Source organism: Ctenopharyngodon idella, chromosome 3 (assembly GCF_019924925.1).
Source record: "Ctenopharyngodon idella isolate HZGC_01 chromosome 3, HZGC01, whole genome shotgun sequence".
NCBI classification, from domain to species: domain Eukaryota; kingdom Metazoa; phylum Chordata; class Actinopteri; order Cypriniformes; family Xenocyprididae; genus Ctenopharyngodon; species Ctenopharyngodon idella.
In genome coordinates this window covers 27,346,008-27,368,035 of record NC_067222.1, presented here as the reverse complement: position 1 = coordinate 27,368,035, position 22,028 = coordinate 27,346,008, and the positions used below count along the sequence as shown (strand labels likewise).

General features: G+C 37.1%; 1 protein-coding gene and 1 long non-coding RNA gene across 2 annotated transcripts in view; one reads left to right on the top strand and one right to left on the bottom strand.

The window, feature by feature from the left end:
- The window catches only part of septin12 (septin 12), a 66,929-nt gene extending 65,066 nt beyond the window's left edge, over nt 1-1,863 (bottom strand). The window contains exon 1 of the mRNA XM_051886603.1: nt 1,532-1,863. Coding sequence (XP_051742563.1) covers nt 1,532-1,589 — 58 coding nt within the window. The 5' untranslated portion in view covers nt 1,590-1,863. The remainder of the gene's footprint in view (nt 1-1,531) is intronic.
- An 8,690-nt stretch (nt 1,864-10,553) lies between these two features.
- LOC127508558 (uncharacterized) lies at nt 10,554-20,782 on the top strand. The gene is made up of 2 exons (XR_007928835.1): nt 10,554-10,616; nt 20,401-20,782. It is a non-coding gene; the product is annotated as an uncharacterized LOC127508558 (long non-coding RNA).
- Nucleotides 20,783-22,028: the final 1,246 nt, after the last annotated feature.

Genomic DNA, 22,028 nt, shown 5'->3' with positions numbered 1-22,028 from the left:
TCTGTCTATCTTTCTTCACTCAAGCACATGGCGGCACACTGGTCTCTTGTTCGGAAATGACCCTATTTGCTGGTTTGAGGTGAAGCTGAAAGGATGTAATATCTCTTGTGGCATCTTCCACTAGGAATCACATGGCCTGGGTATGAATCTGAGAAAACTGTAATGACCAATCAAGAACAGTATGCCTTCACATCCATTCTGGATGGCAATGATCCCATCTTCTAATTAAATCCAATTTTTTAAAAGTACTTTTTAAAAGCTTAATAAAAGTTTGGTGCAACTGACAGAAATCAAGGTATGTCAAGTGATTTTGTTTAATGCACTGGCAAAACTTTAAGAACTGTGGTTCTTTTTCAGCTCTGGAAGGAACACACCCAGTGAACATATTTGTTTACTGCTCAGCAAAAGACACCTCAATCTTCCCTGTCATCACGTGTAATTGCCACAGTCTTCTCAAGAATTAGTTTCTGCTAAATCATCTTCCAGACAAACCGCTCCGCAACTTTACCGAAGCAGCTAAAACTCTTACTCAGACAGTATTTAGCTGACAACTGTCTCCACGTAGCACACAAATATAATAATAGATGGTGCTTTATTCTGAGGGCTTGAACTAATTTGTTTTTCCTCTTCACATCAGCACCTGTCTAAACACTGAGAGAAACTATTGTTCTCCAGTTCCCGCTGTGTCCATCCATGACTGATCTATTGGAAAGGGTGCCTCTCTTCCTGAGAAATGTGTGTCAGATTCAATAGCGGACACGGCTGTGGTGAGGGTTGTGGAGATGGTTCTTGACGCACTGCAAAAGATGAAGGTTTGGATGCTAAGATACTAGGATAATTACAGCAGAACACCAGTGGAATGCAGCTGTAACTTTCACCGCATAAAGTTTAAACTACTTTTGGAAGTTCTTAAGATAGATAGATAGATAGATAGACAGACAGATAGATAGATAGTATACTGTACACTAGAGGCATGTTTACAGAAGAACATTTAAGTTTCACAGCTGCACCTCCTTTTGCAGTAGTACCAAGTAGTACCTATTTTACATAAATAAAAATATGCACTTAATATGATCACTTAAACATCTCATGATCTAACAATGAAGACTAACCAACCCAGTCAAATCAGTCTAGCAGCTTGCCTCTAATCATCCACGTGTTTAGGGTCTGTATAGACAATGTATGTCTACACTTTATGTGCTCTTTACAAAATACTTCTTTTTCTAATAACTTTATAAGACATAAAATAAACTTTTATATTCGTCCCATAGTCAGCGGTAAAAACAAAACAAAAAAACAAAACAGACTAAAAGATACTTTTAAAAAGTTCTAAAATAAAAAATATAACTTTTGAATTCGTATTATTGTATACATTTACATATGCATCTTTATTATTCTACCTACATACATGTGGTGAAAAAAGTTATTTATATAAAAGTTTTTAAAGACTTTATTTATTTTAATCTACACTTGCAAAGTTTCTCATAGCTCCATAATTCACTTATTAAAATGAATGAACGCGCACACTTACCCTCGAAATCAGACAATATTCCCTCCAGATGGTCATTGACTGAGATATCTGACATCATGACTTCAGTCCAGGGAAAACTTCCAGCCTCAGTTGCACGCAGTCACAAGAAATAAGCAATGCAAAACCAGCACAAAACCTCTTCAAAAATTCAAGCCGGCCAAAGTTTATCCGACGATTTTTGGGCTTGTGATGCAACAAATAAAGTTGCGATTTTGGTGGGAGTCGTTTCTCATTTGAGAGCGCAGAGCAGAACGTCAGATTCAATAGAGACTCAAAAGCAGACAAACCATCTGATAAACCTCCTCCTCCTCCCTGTGAGTCCTGCCCCCTCACGAACAGAGTGGTGGGTAAAGTTTCTCCCCACCTTTCATCCCAGCCTGCGGCTACACCTGGAAAAGGCAAGCAGGCTAATGTCCCCCTTCGTTTGCTAGCTACTTCTGTTTGTTTGTGTGTGGGGAACATGCGTGCCCCCAAAAGCAGACTGCTCTTTATCCTTATCTCATCTCATGAGAGATGAGGGAGGGATTCAGTCTAAGTGGATTTCTTGAGAAGCAGATTATTTATCAATGAAACACTTTGTATGTGGAGCAGCAAGGATTTAAGATTTGTAAATGATTCCTTCAGAACGAACGCCACCACTCAGCACCACATATAGGGGAGAGCAGCGCTTGCTGCAACGGTTTACATGAGTGAACTGAGAAAAACATGTTTAGGGTAGATTGGTGTTTGCCTGCAGCGAATGCGGGGTGCGTTGTTACTGTGGCGCCTGCCATTAGACGGCCTATGGAAGTTCTGTAATCAAAATCAAACCGTAAAACAATTATGAATTACAAAACGGTTCATGAAACAGCAAAAACACAACACTGAACTATAATTTCTTTGGCCAATTATATTGTAATGAATTGTAGATGTATAACATTTAATAAAACGATGTGACTGCCTGACCCCAAAACACTGTCCTGACAACATTTGGATAACATCTATTAGTTGACTCTTACCTGAATTTGAACTGCCAGAGAAAACACATGTGCAATTGGACTGAAAGCCTTGTAGCTGCTGAGATATAACCCTTTGTGAAAACTATATAATATATAAAAGATTTTAAGGAACAATATAAATGATATGTTTTCTATTTTAATCTATTTCAAAATGTAATTTATTCCTGTGATGGAAAAGCTGATTTTTTTACGCCAGTCTTCAGTGTCACGTGATCCTTGTTTTGGCGCTCAAGTACTATCAGTGTTGAAAACATAGACATTATAATAAACATTTTAATGTTTATTTTTTTAATGTTTATATTTTTGTGGAAACCATGATACCTTTTTTCAGGATTATTTGATGAATAGAATGTTTAAAAGAACAGGATTTATTAAAAAAAAAAAAAAAAAAAGATTGCTTTTGTAACAATGTTGAAGTCTTTTCTGACACTTTTGATCAATTTAATACATCCTTTATTAATAAAATAATTGATTTTTTTTTTTTTTTAATTTCTCACTGACCCAAAACTTTTGAATGGTAATGTATTTCCATAATAAATAGCTAAAAAAAAAATAGAACAACAAACTAAAATCAATTTTATATTTTTTGAATTGTGTTTGTATTAGGGGTGAAACGATTCTCTGTAAAAAATCGAACCGTACCGTTCTGCACACTCGGTTCGGCACACACTTGTACCGCGGTTCATCTCATTTCTGACGACGCATATGCATCTATAATATGGTTTGTAGAAAATAAATAAAACAGACAGACAGAGTTAGGCTAATGTATGTTTCTGTCGATGGATACGCATTCTGGATTCCCCTAAACTTTGTTCAGTGCGAGTGCCGCATGCTCTATATGACCAGTCATTTACGCCTTCATCACCGGGGTGTTGATCGCGCCCTTGCATTCCTGCTGTCTGAACGTGTTTTTAATGTTAATCAAACAACAAAAGACACGGAAATCACTCATTGCTCATGACTGAATAGTAACTTAATAATTAATAATGATTGATCTTTATTTTATTTATAGCCTACAGTGAAGATTACATGCAATGTTGTTTTTTACGTTTTATTAGCTACTTTATTCAATTTCTGTACCTGAAAACTGGATGAAAAACCTGAAAAGCTTTATTTATTTGTTACTGTATTTATTTTTGCTGTTTGATTATTTGTTCTTATTTTCTTTATTTTTATTTGACCGTAGTATTTTTTTACCTGAACATAGCATATACCGAACCTTACCGAAACCGTGAGCCTAAAGCCGTGATATAAACCGAACCGTAAGTAATCTGAACCGTTGCACCCTTAGTTTGTATATATATGCTGTCTATCTGTTTGCTTTTATGAATGTAAGATATGACTGGTCTAGGTACATTTTGCTTTGAGAGGGTGATTTAGGGACTTACCTGTCCTGGATTAACACATGTATTGACCCCTCTCAAACAGACTCATTGTTCTGTGGGTAATTGTTAAGTCCAGATGGTCCATGTTCACTTCAGTGAAATGTATGTTTTGTTGTTGTTCTCCAATACATTTTTTTTTCTTTCTGCAGCATTGTAGGCTTATTCCTATTGTGCTTAGAAACTGTTGAGAGAATGAGAAGGAAATCTTAGTAACATGAGGTTGTTGTTGTGTTTGTAATGACACTGACTTGTTTTATATTATTTAAAATTCAGCCTGAATTCCCCTCCAAGAAACTAAATTCTAGCAATGCAATTATACTCTCATGTAGCAGTATAACAATAAGTCTTAGATCAGGAAACAGCTTCAGAAGGTTTAATCCATTGTGGAGGGCCCCTCATCTGAAGGATAACAGAGAATTGCTTTCATCTTCTATGGCCTACTTTGATTTGGTGCTTATTTTCAAGAGATAGGGGGATTTATTTATATCAGAAACAGGAAATGTGGCAATTAAAAGTGGAAGGAGACTGAGAGTGACCATGTGACTGAGTTCCCAGACTCACATTTGAGCGTCCATGCGGAGGAGCCAGACAGTGATCCTCAGTGGCCCTCATTAGCCATTTGAGAGTAGAGTGCTAGGGATTAATGTCATGTAGTCTTTAATATTCAGACAGACAGGTCCTGACTGTAGGTGAAGAGCTTCTGGGCTTTGCTAGAAGATTGAGTCCTTGACCGCGCCGCTAACCACCTTTGTCAAATTGCATGGGTGTCTGAGGGACAACAATTTCTGGAAGTTGAAAAGTGCAATTCTATGTATTCGTGAGCTGAGAAGAAATGAAAAGGAAGGATTAGACTGTGTGATGTTTGTATTGTCAGCTATTCTCCGACATGTCTAAGAGCACTGAAGTGGTAATGGATTTGTGAGGGTAAAAATAGATTTGGTTTTGGTCAGGGAGATCTGAGATACTGCCATAGTAAAAACTCAAAGTGTTTATATAATTATTATTCCCTCTGAACTGGGGCCTGATGGCAAAGGACTTTTTAACTTCTATGAATGACTGCTTTTTTTGTTCAGTGCAAGTGTAATAACATCCCTAAAAGTTTATTGAGGTTCCCAGAATTTAAAAACAAACAAAAGACCTTTGAAACTTTTAAACAAATTACTATTAATGTGATATGTGTTTATGCAAAATATATTAGACCTTTTGAAACGGCCTTTTTTTTAATTTTTTTTATACACACATCCGAATAGTGTTGTCAAAAATACTGACCGTGATACCAAGTCTGTACTGAAATTTTAAAATTGTGACGCTTTGAGCGCTGTTGAGTGGATTCATAAACACCTCTGATTGGCCATTGTGTTCACGCGCGCAACAGATATGTCTGTGATAGGCTACAATGATCAACACTTCAAAAACATGTTGTAAATAGATATTAATGACGCTCTTCACTAAGTGCTGATAGACGCCTGCTTTCAAATGCTCCCGCTTTCAAAACGCTTTCAAATTCAAACGCTCCCGTGTGTTGATCATTGTAGCCAATCACAGACATATCTGTTGAGCGCGTTAACACAAAGGCCAGTCAGAGGTGTTTACAAATCCGCTCAACAGCGCTCAAAGAGTCACACTTTTTTAAAATTTCAGTACCGACTTGGTATCGTGGTCATTACTTTTGACATCACTACATCTTAGTTAAACGGTAAATGTCAGAGAACTTGCAAACACAGCTGCTGCAGCAGTAAATCACTCATAAACTCGCTCAATTTCCTGCATGCTGCCATTGACTGAAACGCTTCTCAAAACATTTGGGGAGCATTTAATCCTAGCTCAGAGTTACTTTCCCACACCAAACAAATAAGCTGGAGGTTCTCAAGCATTGTTTCAAAGGTCATGACCAAGGTTTTTTAATATTATGTATGTCAATGTTAATCCACATGATTTATGTTGTTAAAAAATCATTAAAGCAGATTTCAGTATGGATATGTGAGCAGTGCAGCCTAAATTGTCATGGAATGCAAGGAAACAAGCATAAATAATTATAAATTATTACTCCAGTCTTCAATGTCACATGATCCTTCAGAAATCATTCTAAAATGCTGATTTGCTGCTCAAGAAACATTTATTATTATCAGTGTTAAAAACTTGATACTTAATTTTTTTTTTGAACACTATGATACATTTTTTAGGATTCTTTGATGAGTGGAAAGTTTAAAAAAAAAACTCTTGTAACATTATATATGTTTACATTATATATATTTTTTGATCAGTTTAATCAATGTGTCCTTGCTGAATAAAAATAATAATTAGAAAATAGTACTAATTCCAAATTTTTGAACTATATTGTAGCATGTTTCACACTATTCACACTGCCCACATAAGCAGTGTGGTGCTGAGTCTATTTCTGCCATGCGTAGCATGCTGAAATCAGCAGAAAATACAGTGAAAATCCTTTTTGTAAAGTTATTTTTCAATATGATCTTTTGCAATATAGGCTTTTATGACATTGGATAGAATATTGAAATGATTTGATTTGATTTTGGAGTAGTTTGATGCAGGTATATAGTGACAGGCACACAACTGTTAATTCATTAAATGTGACTGAATGCTGACAATTTTCACAGTTTAGCTCCAGTCTTGTTGTTTGTGTTCTGATCCATGTGCAGTAATTATCATTGTAAATGTAAATACGGTAATTATTCTGATAACTATTTTATAATTTATGGCAGTTTTTGAACAAAAAAAAAATCACTGTAGTGCATTCAAATTCATTTGAATTTCTCTATAAAGCCACAGCAACAAGCACGCTATCAGTTTGAAAGCTCATCTTGAATCTTTTGTTGCATTTATGCTGTTCCGTCTTCCATACATTTTTATCAGATTTGTATCATATTTGCAAAGCAGGTATATGCTGACAAACTCCTGGCAGTATCAAAACCCAGAAGTATCATGGTTGTAATCTTCCAGCTACTTCTTTGAGCACAGACTGAGATGAATTATTTCAGACTGGTGGACATCTGTGAGCAAAATATCTGCTGTAGCAAAAGCTCAAGTCTGTTGAACTGTTCTGATTTGTAGACATCCACTGAAGCGGGCAATTACGTCGAGGGCTGTGCAGGTTAAGTCAGGCTCGTTGGCTGGACAGTGGTTGACCTTTGACCTCAGCCGCCTCAGGTCACAGATAAGGTGCTGTCATTGAGGTATGTACTCCTCAGAAGCTGATGTTAACATTGTGTCAGTAATCTGCTTTTAAAGAGGTGAAAAGGAGACTTTTCAACCCAGCGAGCCAATCATCTTGAAATCAGCACTGGCACCTGTGGCTGCAGGGCATGCATACCTGTGAGCATGTTGTCACTACGGCTGACAGCGTTGCGCAGTGAAATATTTTTTTAGATTTCCTCGGCGATCAACAACATCAGCCCTCTCGCTCCCATTTTTCTGTTACGGACTTTGCATTGTTGCTGTTGAATTATTCAAGGGCACGATGGGAGCGCCGCTCTGACAGGAACAGGAGATTAATATTTGTCATGCTCTCTGATACGGTGCAACTGACCAGAACAGCAAATGGAATCTGATCAAGGAACGCAGAGCAGTGTATGAGAGCTTTCGCACTGTGGAAACGTGCCAGGCTTGCACTCCCTATTCCCGTAATACTCTTCCTCACAGCTGCCTCCAGCCAATACAGATAGAGGTGAGGTGCAGCACAAATCACTGGATTTTTCCCCCAGTATCCAATTAGATCCTCTGCAGAGATAGAGTGCTTTCTCAAACCGAATGTGTTCAAATATTGCAGGAGTTTTCTTGTTTATCGGATGTGCCTGCTGCTTTCTCAGGATGTGAATCACCATCTCAAAGGCTAATATCTGTGTTGACACTGCTAATTGATTGATCCCTTTGGGAGCTGTACCTAAAGAAAGGGGGTGATGGGCCGGCTGTCATCTAACCCTATCCAGAAATCAATTGATTGACAGGCAGGAGAAAGCTGCCCTCTGGCCTCTTATAGCTCCCATCATTCCTTTGACCTCCTAATCATTATCACCATCTACCGCATTGCGCCGACACAGTCAAGCATGACAAAGCTGCTGGAGGTAGAGGATCGGGAGCTTTAGAGACATAAGAGCCATAAGTGGGGTGATTTGTGTGACGTAAGGACACATTCAGAACTTGGTGCCCAGGTGCAAGCAAGAAAGCAGGTGACCTGCTTTCATTCGGCTTGAATAAATGTGTGATTGTTTGGAAGAACAGATTGCCACATAGAATATAATCATTTGAAATAGGTCTGAATTTGAAATAATAATGTTTTACATTTAAACTAGGACTCGTTTCTCAATACTTTTTCAAAACTCACAGTGGTACAACAGCAGTTTGTGGCCAATCTGTGGATAAATTTCCATTGCTTTGGCACAAAATACATTTAATGACTACATATTTTAAATTACATAAATTCTTCTCTCACTCAGACACAAACACCACCACAATTATACCTATTGTACCTACAGGCCAATTTGCACATTTACATACCTTTTTCAAACTTAATTTGAAAACTGAGTAAGATAGCAATTTGCAACATTTCTACAGTAATACCATATTGAAATATATTCCGATATAGTCACCTGGTCATGTGGTCAACATGGCCCGGTAAGCAATTCACTTTGTATAAAAAATGCTTTTAGGCTACTGATATGATTCTATATTGAATTTGAGTGTTCAATGAGGGGAAAATTACAATTATTTGGAAGATTTGCAGTTGATGTTTTTATTATTTTTAACTTGTTCTTTCAGAATTTCTGAATGCAATGTATATTTTGGTTAATGAGCACTCTGCATAATCATCTCAGCTATTTTTACAACAATAACCTAAACTCTGAAGACCATTTAGGCAATGTGATGTCCTCTTTACAGAATTAAGCATGCTGCAGTGTAACCTGTGCAAGGGTTACTAGGTAACTTACAATGGCTGATTTCCAGTGCTTACTCTGGGCTCCAAACCAAAGCATGTATGACAGATGTTCATCATCATGTCAGTGTCAGACAAAATAACAAGATTTTTGTCAGCCACCCAGATAGCTTTGCAATAGCTTTTGCTGTCAGAGCATGTTGACGTAGAAAATCACACTCAAATGCATTGTATAATATTGATTTCTGAAGTTGTACTGACTACTGAAAATGTAGCTTTGCCATCACAGGAATAAATTTAAAACATTTTCAAATAGAAAATGGTTATTTTATATTGTAATAACACAGTATTACTGTATATTATCAACCCTAAACCTCTGAAGGGTAGTGTATGCATATTGCTTTTTCAGAATGCATATCAGATAAACAAAACAAGGCTACATGAAATTAAAATAAATAAATAAATAAATACTGAACAACCACAGCTAAAACCTAATAAAATTTAATTTCAAAAGAGTTATATTTTAACATGAGATTATTTCTCCAAATCACTGAATCATTTGAAAAGATAGGAATCCAACTACAGACTGTCCAGTGACTTTTTCAGCTCCTAGCGTTTTACTTGGTAAAAAGCTCCTTGCTGCCATCTGCTGGTGAAAGGCGTAGTGTATTGCATTACATAGTACATTTAAACAACTTGATTGGTAATAACCAGGATTGAATATAACATTATTGATGAGTTGTTGCACTTTCTATCACATTTTGTGATGCAATCTGGTAACAGTGTCACTTACTGATTTGTTGGTGTATACATAAATATCATGCTCATAATAAATGGAATTCGAATATCAAAGCCACTCTTAAAAACTCTACAATTATGTGTGTTACAGCACATCTTACCATAAAGGAACATCACCCTGTTTAGGAGAAGGAAGGTGTGTACTGTGGGCTAGGAATTTAACTTCAACTGGATCCACAGCACAGTCAGACAGGTTGATAGATGAGCAGGTAGCCAGGCTTGGTGTAGAGCGCAGAGGGCATCTCTTCAGAGAGGTGGGGGTGTAGGTAAGAACTAGTTGAGGGGTGTGCCGTGAGCCTGAAAGCATAAATGATTTGTTGTCTTAGAAAACAAAATGCATTTTTGATAAGCAAAGCTAAAGAAATGCAGCACCTGTCACAACCACAACAACCACACCTTCATTCACTCCAGAAGAACAATAGCTTGCATTCAGTCTTTCAACCTCCATTTAAAAATAATCGTTTGTAGAGGAAAAACTAAAGCTAAACTTTGATCTAAAATCACTTTTCTTTCTGTTCTGTGAAAGTCTATTTTAATCAGGAGTCTTATTTTCCAGTGAGAATTACAAAAAAATGTTAGGACAAGATGCTTTAAATTCAAGAACATTTTCAGATATTTTGAAATAATATTTCGCACCTCATTGGCATATAACTTCATCATGTATATCATGTATTTATCATGTATGTAAGTGTATACACAAATAAAATGTGGAAGAAGAATTTTTTCTGAGATAATTCCTTAAAACAACTTTTCTTTTAAACAAATTTGCTTTTTCAGTAAATGTTTAAATGTTTTTTTATTTGAAAACACAAAATGCTGATTTTTTTCAGGTATATTTGCATCAAAGCATGTAAATACGAAGCGACGTAATGTCCCGAACATGAGACAGCGGTATCAAATTCTCACTGTGATATGTAATATTGACATCCTTCTCTTGTATGATTACCTGCAGAGTGATGTGACAGCGACAATGACAGCGCAGCAGAAGCTGAGAGGCAATCACCATGCCAAAGGTAACATCCATTCACCCGCTCTAATTAAATGCCATTGTCATGTCAGCAGGAATCCAATCTGCAACATACACATGACATGTCCACCCCTCACTGTGAAAGGCTGCAGAAGACCGCAAAAACATAAAACAAACTTTACCTGCATCATCTGCATTATGCTTCAAATAGGCTGTCTGTATTGTAATTGATGATCGGCCATCAGAGTACATTTTTTCTTTAAAGAATGATATTTTTCATCAAGACAAAGACAAACTGTTTGACATTTAGGCTCCGCTGCATGGCTACACTAAATAATAGTCTTATATGTTTGTTTTTTTTCCATTGTCCAGTTCGCAATGTTTAAACAACATTGCAAAAACATTTTGCTTGCAACAACATAGAAAATTCTATTGCTATACATTGGCAAAACATAGTGTTTCATAAAACTCAAAATAAAGATTACAGAAGATGCTGGTAAAATGTAAGTGTTTTTTCGCCTTCGAGGTTTCTAGGCGATTTGGAGAACTTTAACAAAGGAAGGAAGTTAACTAAGTGGGAGCAGCCAGCGGAAAGCATTTCTTTCTCATGAATTTCTGAACACTTTTGACGAGTGTGGGCGTTATGCTCCTGAAGGAGTATCGCATATGCATGCCTCTAACGGCGGAGGCGGTAAGGTCTCGACCTTTATTTGAAGAGAAAGCGAAAACTGTCGTGCTGCAATTAAGTTCTCAACAGGCTGTTGCTTCCTCTCCTAAATGTCAATTAACCAAAGTTCAGAGGAAATCAAAGAATGCAGTGAATTTCAAGAAGGTGCTGGTTGGAGGTCATACGTGTTTTTTTTTTTTATTATTGAATCGAGCCAACCTATCTGTGCAGTCTTGGTGGATTTTTTTTTTTCTTAGATTTTGCTGTACTTTAATATGAGGTCATAGATCATATTTGAGCTGTAAAAGATTTCTCAACAATCATAACCTTCCCAAGGTCTGCAAACCTCAGGAATACTATATTTTTAAAGGTCATCTTCTGAAGCAGCAACAAAATATATGCATTACTGTAAAATGAGGAGCTGTATTTTGACGTCCTTGGTATAGGGCATGTCAGCTATATACTATCTATAAACACGGCCATCAGGAAAAGGACATTGAGAAGATTTCAGAGGTCCTGCAGAACGAGACCCATTTTGACCCTAAGCATTTACACTGCCAGCTACTGTAAAAGATACTTTCATATTTTGGCTTCCAGGATCCTTACAAGTATCCTTTATTTTTTATTGTATTTTTTGATTATTTTAATTAAAAAGATAAATACTGGTATTTTAAACATTCATAGAATAAGCCTGGGGGGGAAAAAGTATGCATCATGATTTCTGCAAACATATTAAGAAGCACAACTGTTTTCAGCATTCATAATAAGAAATGTTTCTTGAGCAGCAAATCATCACATTAGAATGATTTCTGAAGGATCATGTGACACTGAAGACTGGAGTAATGATGCTGAAAATTCAGCTTTACCATCATAGAAAAAAAAAAAAAACATTTTAAAAATGTTTTCATATATGTGTCATTGACGAATAAGGTTTTTAAAAGTGTAAAAAAACATAATGGAGATATAATTAATTTTGAAGTTTTATTAAGTGTTAACAATGAGATAATGTGGTTTTTATAATCAATTAACACTACTTTTGTCATTTTTTACAAGATGGACAAAATTTGTCACCAAAAAAGTCATACGATTTAACCAAAATTTCGGTTTTACCAAATGACCAAATGGTTATACCGAATGATGATATTTTCAAACAAATAGGCTGATATCTAGCTAGCTTGCAAAAGGACAATCAAACATTTTGTATTTAGTACAAGTTTTTAAAATATTACAACATTTTCCATGTTTTATAGCGGTTGTACCGAATGACCTGATGTTTCGGGAAATGCATATGAACGAGTGAAAACATGAATTTTTCAAATTGTTAAAAGAGAGTTAGTAACTTTGCTTCATGACCATGTGGTCCTTTGCGGGTGTCTGAATGATGTCACATCCTGTCACATGATACTGACCGCATGAACTAAAATGGTCCCTTTATTTTGGTTACTCCAAATGACATCAATGAAATTCATTTTTCCGGACATTCTTTCTCATAACAAAGCAACGACTTCTACAGATAATTTTAATACCGTTTTGCACTATGTTGATATATGATGTTATAAAATCATGCCAGAATAAAAAATATATACATTTATTACATTTTAAGATATTTTAATCACAAATTAAATTGGCCTTTGGACGGTTAAACCGAATGATCTTTTGACACTTCAAAATCTTTAAAATGCCTTTATATGTAGCAAAATATAATTAAAACCTTTTGGATTCAATAAAAGAGATCTTGTTGTACCTTACACACTTTGTATGTCATATCTTGGTGTTTTATTATAATTAAGGCCTTTGGATGGAAAAAAAAATTGACCCATATATTAAAAATACGAAAACAGTTTTTTTTTTAAAATTGTAATAATATTTCACAATATTAGGGTTTTTACTGTATATTTGATCAAATAAATGAAGCCCCCCCTCAAAAAAATACATTTTGAAGTGTAGTTCATAATTTTTGTTTTTTATCAGCCTTCGAAATGATACTAGCACATTTTTGTAAAGCCACAATAGCAGGTGTAACAAAGCTGCTCGATTGCTAATGTACCTCGGTTGTCATGGTAAAATCTTTCTCTGCCACGAGATAAGGGCACAATTACACGTCTCTATGAGTGATGGTGCTTCCATCTTAAGTGTTTGGTTAACGTGAGCGGTTGCAAGTTCAATCCACAATGGGGTCAAGCCCTGTTATGCTAGAAAATGTGATGCGTTCTGATAACAGGTCCCCAGTTTACTCATTCATTCGAGTAAAATATAGAATGGAAGACAGACTGCCTGTTTTCACCTGCCACCAGACTCTTAAATCCATTTACTCGTATAACTGCCGTAATTAGACCTCTTATCAGGATTATAGCCATTAGCCTTTGACAAGTAAGGCTTTAACGGCAATTAACTTGGAAATAATTGACCATACTATAATTGGTTTCATTTTCACAAAGAAGAGGGGAAGTCTCCAGACAATGTTTTGCCATCAGTGCTTTTAAGATTGTGAGCGAAAGTGTCGATTTGCATGCGTTTGCTTCGCACAGGCGTCGACTAAAACCGTTTCCTTGGGCTGATTCTGCGCCACCTACTCAACTCTTTCATTAAGTAGAAACATTTTGAATTGAGCTGCCTTTGTTGCCAGGCAACCTCCTCGGACATTTTGTTTTAGTTACGTTCATGAGCTATTAAAGCATATGAACCAAATCTCAAAGCATGCTATTTTTAACCTGCCTTTCCACTTGAGCGTATGCAGCGTGTAATGAAGTGTATTGTTAATAACCAGCTACGGCCAAGCTCTCTATCGTACGTCGTGAAGGACTCGCGAGTGAGGGCTGTGATTAGGCCACGGGTTATTTAAATCTCACAATCCCTAGATTAAAATGCACATTTGCTTCAGGAAAAAAGAAAAAAAAATTGTTCAGTGCAGATAGTGTCAAAGGCAGCAGAACAAAAAGCGAACGCCACATGCGCTTCATGTTTACTTTAAATATAGATTCTGTGCTACCGTCTGCATTTTTAAGGTCAGTGGGAAATAAGCATTCAATAGCATTCCTCTGTTGCTGTTTCATTACAGCTGGAACAAGCGCTGTGTGAGCGAGGCGTTGCTGCAATACCTGAACTGGCTCTCTCTGAAGCTGTGAAATAAACAAAAGCCGATACGGACTGAATATTGGAAGGCCTTTAAACCACAATCGGCAACCCTGTGTGTGTTAGACGTCTTTGTTAATCGCAATTCCCCAGATAAGCTGTGTGTGAAGAGGCATGAGGTATTAGGAGGGAGCGAAATTGAATAACAGCCTCTGCATTTCTAAACAAATTTGAGACGCAGGTCTGTTGAAAGTGCCCTCAAGCATCTGCCATCCAGCACTAATTGGCAACACGTTCAAGGGACCCCGGAGAGGGATTTACCTTGCTGTTAATTGGAGAGAAGTTGGATCGATCACCAGTTCTTCTGTATAAAGGCTCTCCCATGTTGCTGCCATTCCTTATCATGAAGCAGATTGGGCAGTAGGGGATGAGCTGGACAATGGTGGGAATGTAATTGGGTCTCTTCTGTGGCACTGCAGAACTTTTGCTGCTGACAGGGAATCTTTTGTCTGTGGCCTGCAGCTATGGTGTCAGAGTCTTGAGTTTACCGAGGTTGGACACTCGTCGTCCAGGCCTGAGCTCTTTGATACCCAGACTCCTCTGGAACTTTCCCACACACTTTGCTCTGTAAATGTACCCACCTTTCCATGGGATTCATATGGTGTGCTGTATTCAGAGGGCCAAGGATATGCTGAGATGTCACTGCCTGGGCTTAGTTTTTTGATGTTATTGCTATGGAGTAATGAATACATTTTGCAGTGAAGTATATTTGCTCATGCTTTCTTTGCTGTACGTCCTAGAAAAGATTAGAAATGTCTTACTAAATCTCTGTTTGTTAGTAGCATTATGCTTTGGTCACCGCTGGATTCTTAGTATATCACGAATGCAGAGTATGAGCATGTTGATGCCAGTATTTTTTATTAGTGAGATCAAAATCTATAATGAAAAGGTCATTTCAGAATATTTGTATTTTCTGTTATTATGGTATAAAAGAATGGTGTACGTCGTGATTTAATAATTCATGCCTCAAAAAGCTAATAAGACATGCTTCCTGGTTTAGCTGTTTCCAGCTGCTGCGTCATACATTTTAAACAAGATATTGGTAATGTTGGTATTATTTTGAGCAGTGTGCATGTGTAATTGCTATTTATAAAGCCAAAGCAGTGAACATCAGTGAACAAAGTTTTCAATGCACATTTAAACCACGGTTGAGAATTGTGTGCAAGTTATCAGTCCTTTGACAGATAGATGTCGTCCACATTTTTTATTTCAAAATTTCAAAAAGTCAAATCACATGTGACATGATAACATTTCAGCGGTGCCCCACAGATCTTTGTTGATGAAAAAGACAAATATGACATGACTGTGGACTTTGTGTAGGTTGAGATCCCAGAGAGGCACTATAAAATTTCAGAGCTGCAGCTCAGAATCTACACTTGTTAGCAGTAGCCTTGCTCGGCTGATTCATATAAAAAGCCTTAGGCCTTGTATCAGAGAAATGCTGTTTTGTTAAAGATATCTTCAAGAAAGAGTAATTTCCCCCCGCTCCCTCCTTCCAACTCAGACTTTTTGAAGTGTATCACGATACGCTGATCCCACTAGACATGAGAGAAGGTACTTAATTTATTGCAGATTCAATATTCACAGAGTAATTTACTGATATGTTTCATTTTTTTCAAATGTCAAGACAAGATAAGCCTTTCTAGGGTGAAAACAAATTTGGATGTGGATTGACTCTCAGTGTCTCAGACAATAGGTTTTTACGCCAATAGACAGGAAAACAATTAATATCACTGGCTCAGTTTGACACCTTCTCTGTTAAATCTGGTAGGAAAAAGCTGTTTGGTTATGATAGACATGACTTCAGTTTGGGTATCATTTGCGCTGTCAAATCTCTTCTGTATAATTGCTTGAAGTGTAAAACAAATACTGAAGTTATTGTAGAAAATCATTAATTCTTTGCACGATCACAAGGTTTTACTTGTATACCAGATTTAAAGAACTAGGTAAAGACCAGTCGATCATGTGCTTATATGCCCTTGTGGGAAAAAAGTGCACTTAAGTCTACAGAGTACTGATTATCAAAATAATATACTTTCAGAGTTCACACATACTTTCACACTACAGCATGTAAGGTAGGGTAGGCAATGTTTTTCATAAACAGTTTTTGTTATACTGGCAATCAATAATATAAGTGGTCTATATGTTCAAATATGTGCATATATCTTCTATGGAAGTCTCAGGACCAAAAAATGTTCGTCCAATCATTACATTCGGTCCAAATGCAATAATAGGATGTCCTACCTTTCTGTCAACGTACATTTCCATACCTTCATGCACGTTTAATAAGGCAACACAGAATTGTAGACAGATAGTCACTGAGCCCCGCAAACAAACAGCAGCCACCTTTTACGGTTCCTCCTGAACCAAAACAACAAGCATATGCTGCGTTCATGCCATAACTACTGTAATTAAGAGATGGCAACCCGTGATGTTATACTCTGAGCTGTTTATGTCTTCAGACTCGAATTTATGCATTTCTATGGCAACACTATCAACGCCGAAATGAATCTGCAGCAGTCGGGTGGTACAAGTTAGTGCTCTTTAAGTTGTTTACATTCAGTATTATTCAATGTTATGTAAGGTACTTTGTAGTGAGTTGGCTCACATGATTTATGTTTTGCACTTCCATTAGTGAGCATTGATGCTACCTTCACGGTGCATTGTGGGACTTTTTAGGGAGCACTGGTAGGATTTTGCGACTGAAACAGCTCTTAAAGGCCCACTGAAGTGCCTTGGAATGCACAGCATTTTTCAATGTGTTGATGTAATTTCCACTAAAACAGGAAGAAAGGGTGGGACATATTAAACAGCTCCTCCCCTTTTTTAAAATAGCCAATAGCGTTTTGTTTATATCAGAGCTCAGCCAGAGCCGCTGAGCTCGATAAAGCTTTGGCTTCCTTCTAATTTTATATATATATATTTTTTTTTTGGTTTCCTAATCTCAAATTGTTTCTCCTCCTAATCTCCTCCATATCGCTTTAAAATATAGCGTTTTGTGCAGAATTCAAATGGGTCCTATACGTTTTGTTGTTTGCGCCGACTCGCGCATATCAGCATTCACATCAATGTTAAGCACATTTACACTATCTAAATGGTTCCCTATCCCCTATGTAGAAAATAGTAAATGTGTGAACAAGTGACTGATCTTAGCCGCAGCTTCAGCGTGTATTTATAATGTAGGGGCGGTATGCTTTAGATTCTAGAGAGCATTTAAATGGACAGAAAATCTGATGAGATGCTGAAGTGCATCGTGATGTCAACAAAATCATTGATCCATATTGGCGGAAGTGAGAGACTGTAGGTATTGAATGCTTATATCTTCTAAATACGAATTTTGTCATTGTTTTGGAGCACACTAGCTTATAGATAACAGTAAGGCTAACCATAGTCATACTAAAAGCCAAAAAACTTCAAAACTTCGACTTTAAAATGGCCAACACCCTGATCAGTGCCCTGACTACTGAACTAGGGAGCTGATTGAGACGCACCCAACCAGACTAGAAATAGGTGTGCAACTAAATCAGTAACTGTGGCAACAAACAAGTGGGAACATGGTGAACAGGGACAAAAACACAGGAAACAAGGAAAAGCAAACTAAAAGTCCATGAGTACAGACATAAACCTGACAAGATTAAGTTCGCATTCAGTACATTTTGAATGTGCCTGTTTTAAATAGGACCTATTATGCCCTATTTTACAAGATGTAAAATAAGTCTCCGATGTCCCTAGAGTGTGTATGTGAAGTTTTAACGCAAAATACCCCACAGATAATTTTTTACAGCATGTTAAAATTGCCACTATTTGGGAGTGAGCAAAAACGTGCTGTTTTAGTGTGTGTCCCTTTAAATGCAAATGAGCTGCTGTGCTCAACCTAAGAGGGCGGAGCTTCAAGAGCTCATTGTCTGGTGTCAGGAGTCAGTCTGGATGCACTATAATGTCAGAAACTGCGAATATATGCTGCATGGAGATAGAACAGGTATAGTTTAGTTTAATTACGGTTATAACTTATAGTGGATAAAAACAAGAAGACAATATATTAGTATAAGCCTGTTGTACCGGACCCCGTCCGAATGATGGCCAAAACTTTACAGATGAGTTTTATGACGTTTATTGTACATCACACAAAATATGAAGCATCCGTTTTCACTCTAGAAAATCACTGTAAGAGCTTAATAAAAAAAAAACAGTACAAGTGCGCATTAAAATATTATCCATAAACTTTCTCTCTCTCCCTTGCATTATCATCAACATACATAGCAAATTACACAGAAACACTCGTTACAACTAACAGTAAACAAATATATAAAGACCTTATGCCTTTTCGGGTGGTGCTTAATAAACTGGTATACTTTATATCCGTAAATCAACTCCGATGAACTGTAATAAAGTGCTCTCACCTTCATTACTGCCATATCCAGTATCACTCTGGAGACTCTGGATCACGAACAGTTTGTACTGATCCATCCTTTAGTAATAACCTTTTAGCATAACTTCTGTTTTGTATTGTCCCTTTGTATTGACATTCGTTCACAAAGCAGTCTGTTGTGAAATGATTTGCGCAGACATAAACGAATTTCAGTAGAATTGAGGGAGCATTTTCTTCGAAAACAAAATGAATCCACCTCGTCTTCAGCGGCTCAGATTTCGGGAGTAAATGGAGAGAGCTATGTGGATTAATCCATCCAGCTATAGAACACCTAAAACGCTTGGGAGACATTCTCGTCAGTGCAGCAATGGCAGACTGTACAACAGGCTGTGAACTCGCTCAGGGCGGTTCTGTGTTAAAACGGCAGTGTCTGTCAACATTCGTGGGCGGGGCCTGAGGCTAATGTGATGTCACATTGCCAGGGATCTGGAAACGGCTTGTTCTGAGACACTGCTTATGATTTATGGGGATTAAAAAAAAAGGAGTGGTTGGATTTTTATCATTTATAGGGTGGTTGTGTGTACACACTGCCACACTGCCAACACACATTTATAGCCAAACACCATGCAAAAGTGAATTTTGCATAATAGGTCCCCTTTAAACAAGCGCTTAGACACTTATGATAACGCAAAGCTTATGGACTGATTGTTAAACACGGTTGTGTTGTTGAAGCTGTGTGGTGGTGACGGTGGGTTTATTGTGCAGTTCCCTTCTGCCATTGAGGTGCTCCTGGGGGACCATCCCTGGAATTGTCCTGCTATAAATCACTTTGGATAAATGTGTCCGCAAATGACAGATTTCGCAAATGCATACTTATCATCTCAGAAAAACCTTACCTGCCAAAGATACCACACTCCGTTTAAAATGTTACTGCATATTACGGCTGTGATTTGGAAGTGTGATGAGTTTAACGACACACCGCTGCAATATTGGCAGGCACATAAAAAGACAGCTTTCTAATCTCTGTATACTCGCGGGCTCAGTTAGCACACTAAATGTCTCCCCGGGGCCCGTCGCCTTTCAGGTCCCCACTTGCATGATGGCAGAGCTTATTTATGAGAGCCAGTGTGTCCAAACATAATCACTGCTGGGCCGCCCTGCTATTGGATGACGGAGGTAAAGAAGCCATTCACATGCAAGCTCTTGAGCATCTCAAGAGCCTTCTGATTGATGACTATAGATTTAATTTTCCTCACCGGATGCATCTTGAGCATTTGAATTTGGTCTGAAACTGCCAGAGAGTTCCTAAATTTGAATTCAGTACCTCTAAGCTGATGTAGAGCAGAGTTTGCCTCTTGGTCAGCTCTTGAAAGTCAACAAGAACAGCTCAACCACAAGTAACGCCTGAATGTTTTGTCCTGACAGTTGGTTGATAGACTCTAGTAGATGAAAAGAACAAGGTTGTCGATAACTCATAAACGAGTCTAAAGAGAGCTTTTTAGAGTTTAGTGGCCATAAAATGAACACATGTGGTGGCATCATTTGATCTGATTTTCATTGTTTTAAAGTTTTAAGGCATCTTAATGAGTGGTCTTTTTACACATACAATAGTTCTCTCATTCCGTCTCATTCACTTCTTTTTCATTTTCTCTTCATTCACAGGTAGTTTCACAAAGGATTTGGACACTTGCAAGCCATTGTGTGGGAGGTTCTCTAAGTTGAGTGTGCAAAAAGGTTGTTAACTTTAGTCAATGTAAAAGATAACATGTAATAGTTAATGCATTACCATTTATTCATCTTATAATGTTATTTTGTGCCAGTGTTATTTTAGTATCATTTATTATGTGGTTTTATTAATATTTTGAATTGGTTTTTATTTTCCATTATCATTTTACTTAAAGTTTTAGTAATTTTGTAGATTTAGTTTTCATTTCAGTTTTAGATTGATAGTCTTGATTAGTCTTAGTTAACTAATCAGTTTTGTGCATGTGCTAACACATTTTAACAATTCAGGTGTTAAGAATAAACATTGTTATTACATGGCTCTCTGGAAGGCTTGATTCTGATTGGTCAATCATGGTATTTTCTTAAATTTATTTTTTATTATTCGCCATTGTTCTTGGCAGCTCTGTATATAAGTCCGCTCAGCACTTTCATGTCTTTTTTCATGCTTATTAGCCTGTGTAGTGTCTGTTTATTAGTACTCATAAAGCACATATTAATGCCTTATTCTGCATGACCATATTCTACATCCCTACCTGAACCTATAACCACTACAACAAGTACCTTACTAACTATTAATATGCAGTAAATTAGGAGTTTATTGAGGGAGAAGTCATGGTTAAAAGTGAATTTGCTTTCCCCATACTAAAGTGTTAACTAATTTTTTTATTTTATTTTTTAAATCATTTAATTTATTAATTTAGATTTTGTATGGAAACTGACAATGGTTATTCTACATGAATGCGTACAATATTAGATGACAGTCTTGTGGATTAGTCAAATGGTTCTGCCATCTTCCCTGGTTTTAGAATAAGCTTTTCAAATCAGTTTGAGATTAGAAATATTATGTACTATGTAAAAAAGAAAAGAAAAAAAGATTAAGATTCTGTTTATTTTTCCGCCCGTTACGGCACTGGGTTTCGGGTTGTCTACACATGTTTCCATAGTGCTTTGTTCAAACCTGACTGACTCTGCTGTGTTGTGTTATCCAGTGCTTGGCCGTCTCGTTCTCCATAAACTGTTGCCATTTCTCTGTTTGGTTCTCATTGCAGCCTGCCGTTTGGAGTGCACACTGGCTGTGTCTGGGCAGCAGTCAAGCATAATGTTGCAAAGGCTTTTTAGAGATTTATTCCAGAAACACTATTGCTGAGTCAAGAGGGTCTCCCTGAATTCTGACACACACATGCTGGTCATCCATTAACAGACTAATGTCTCCTGGCTTTCTCATCCACTGGTTTTGGAACCCTTGTATTTAAAGCTGAAGTATGTACTTTCTGTGCCATTAGTAGTTAACCAAATGCAAAACTAAAGGGCCTCATTCAGTAATATTTTTTGTAAGATTTGCATATTTATGTGTGCAGGAAAAATAATACTTTAAAATTTTAAGCCCACTGGGTATATGGGTTCAATTGGTTCTAAATTTGATCATGAATTTAGAATTAAATTTATTGCAAACATATTCATGAATAATGAATTCTACATCAAAATGTTTATATGCTGATTTTATGCACAAATACATGTGTATGTGTGAAAGAGTTAGGGTTATTGAAAGAGACTGAATGACTGCT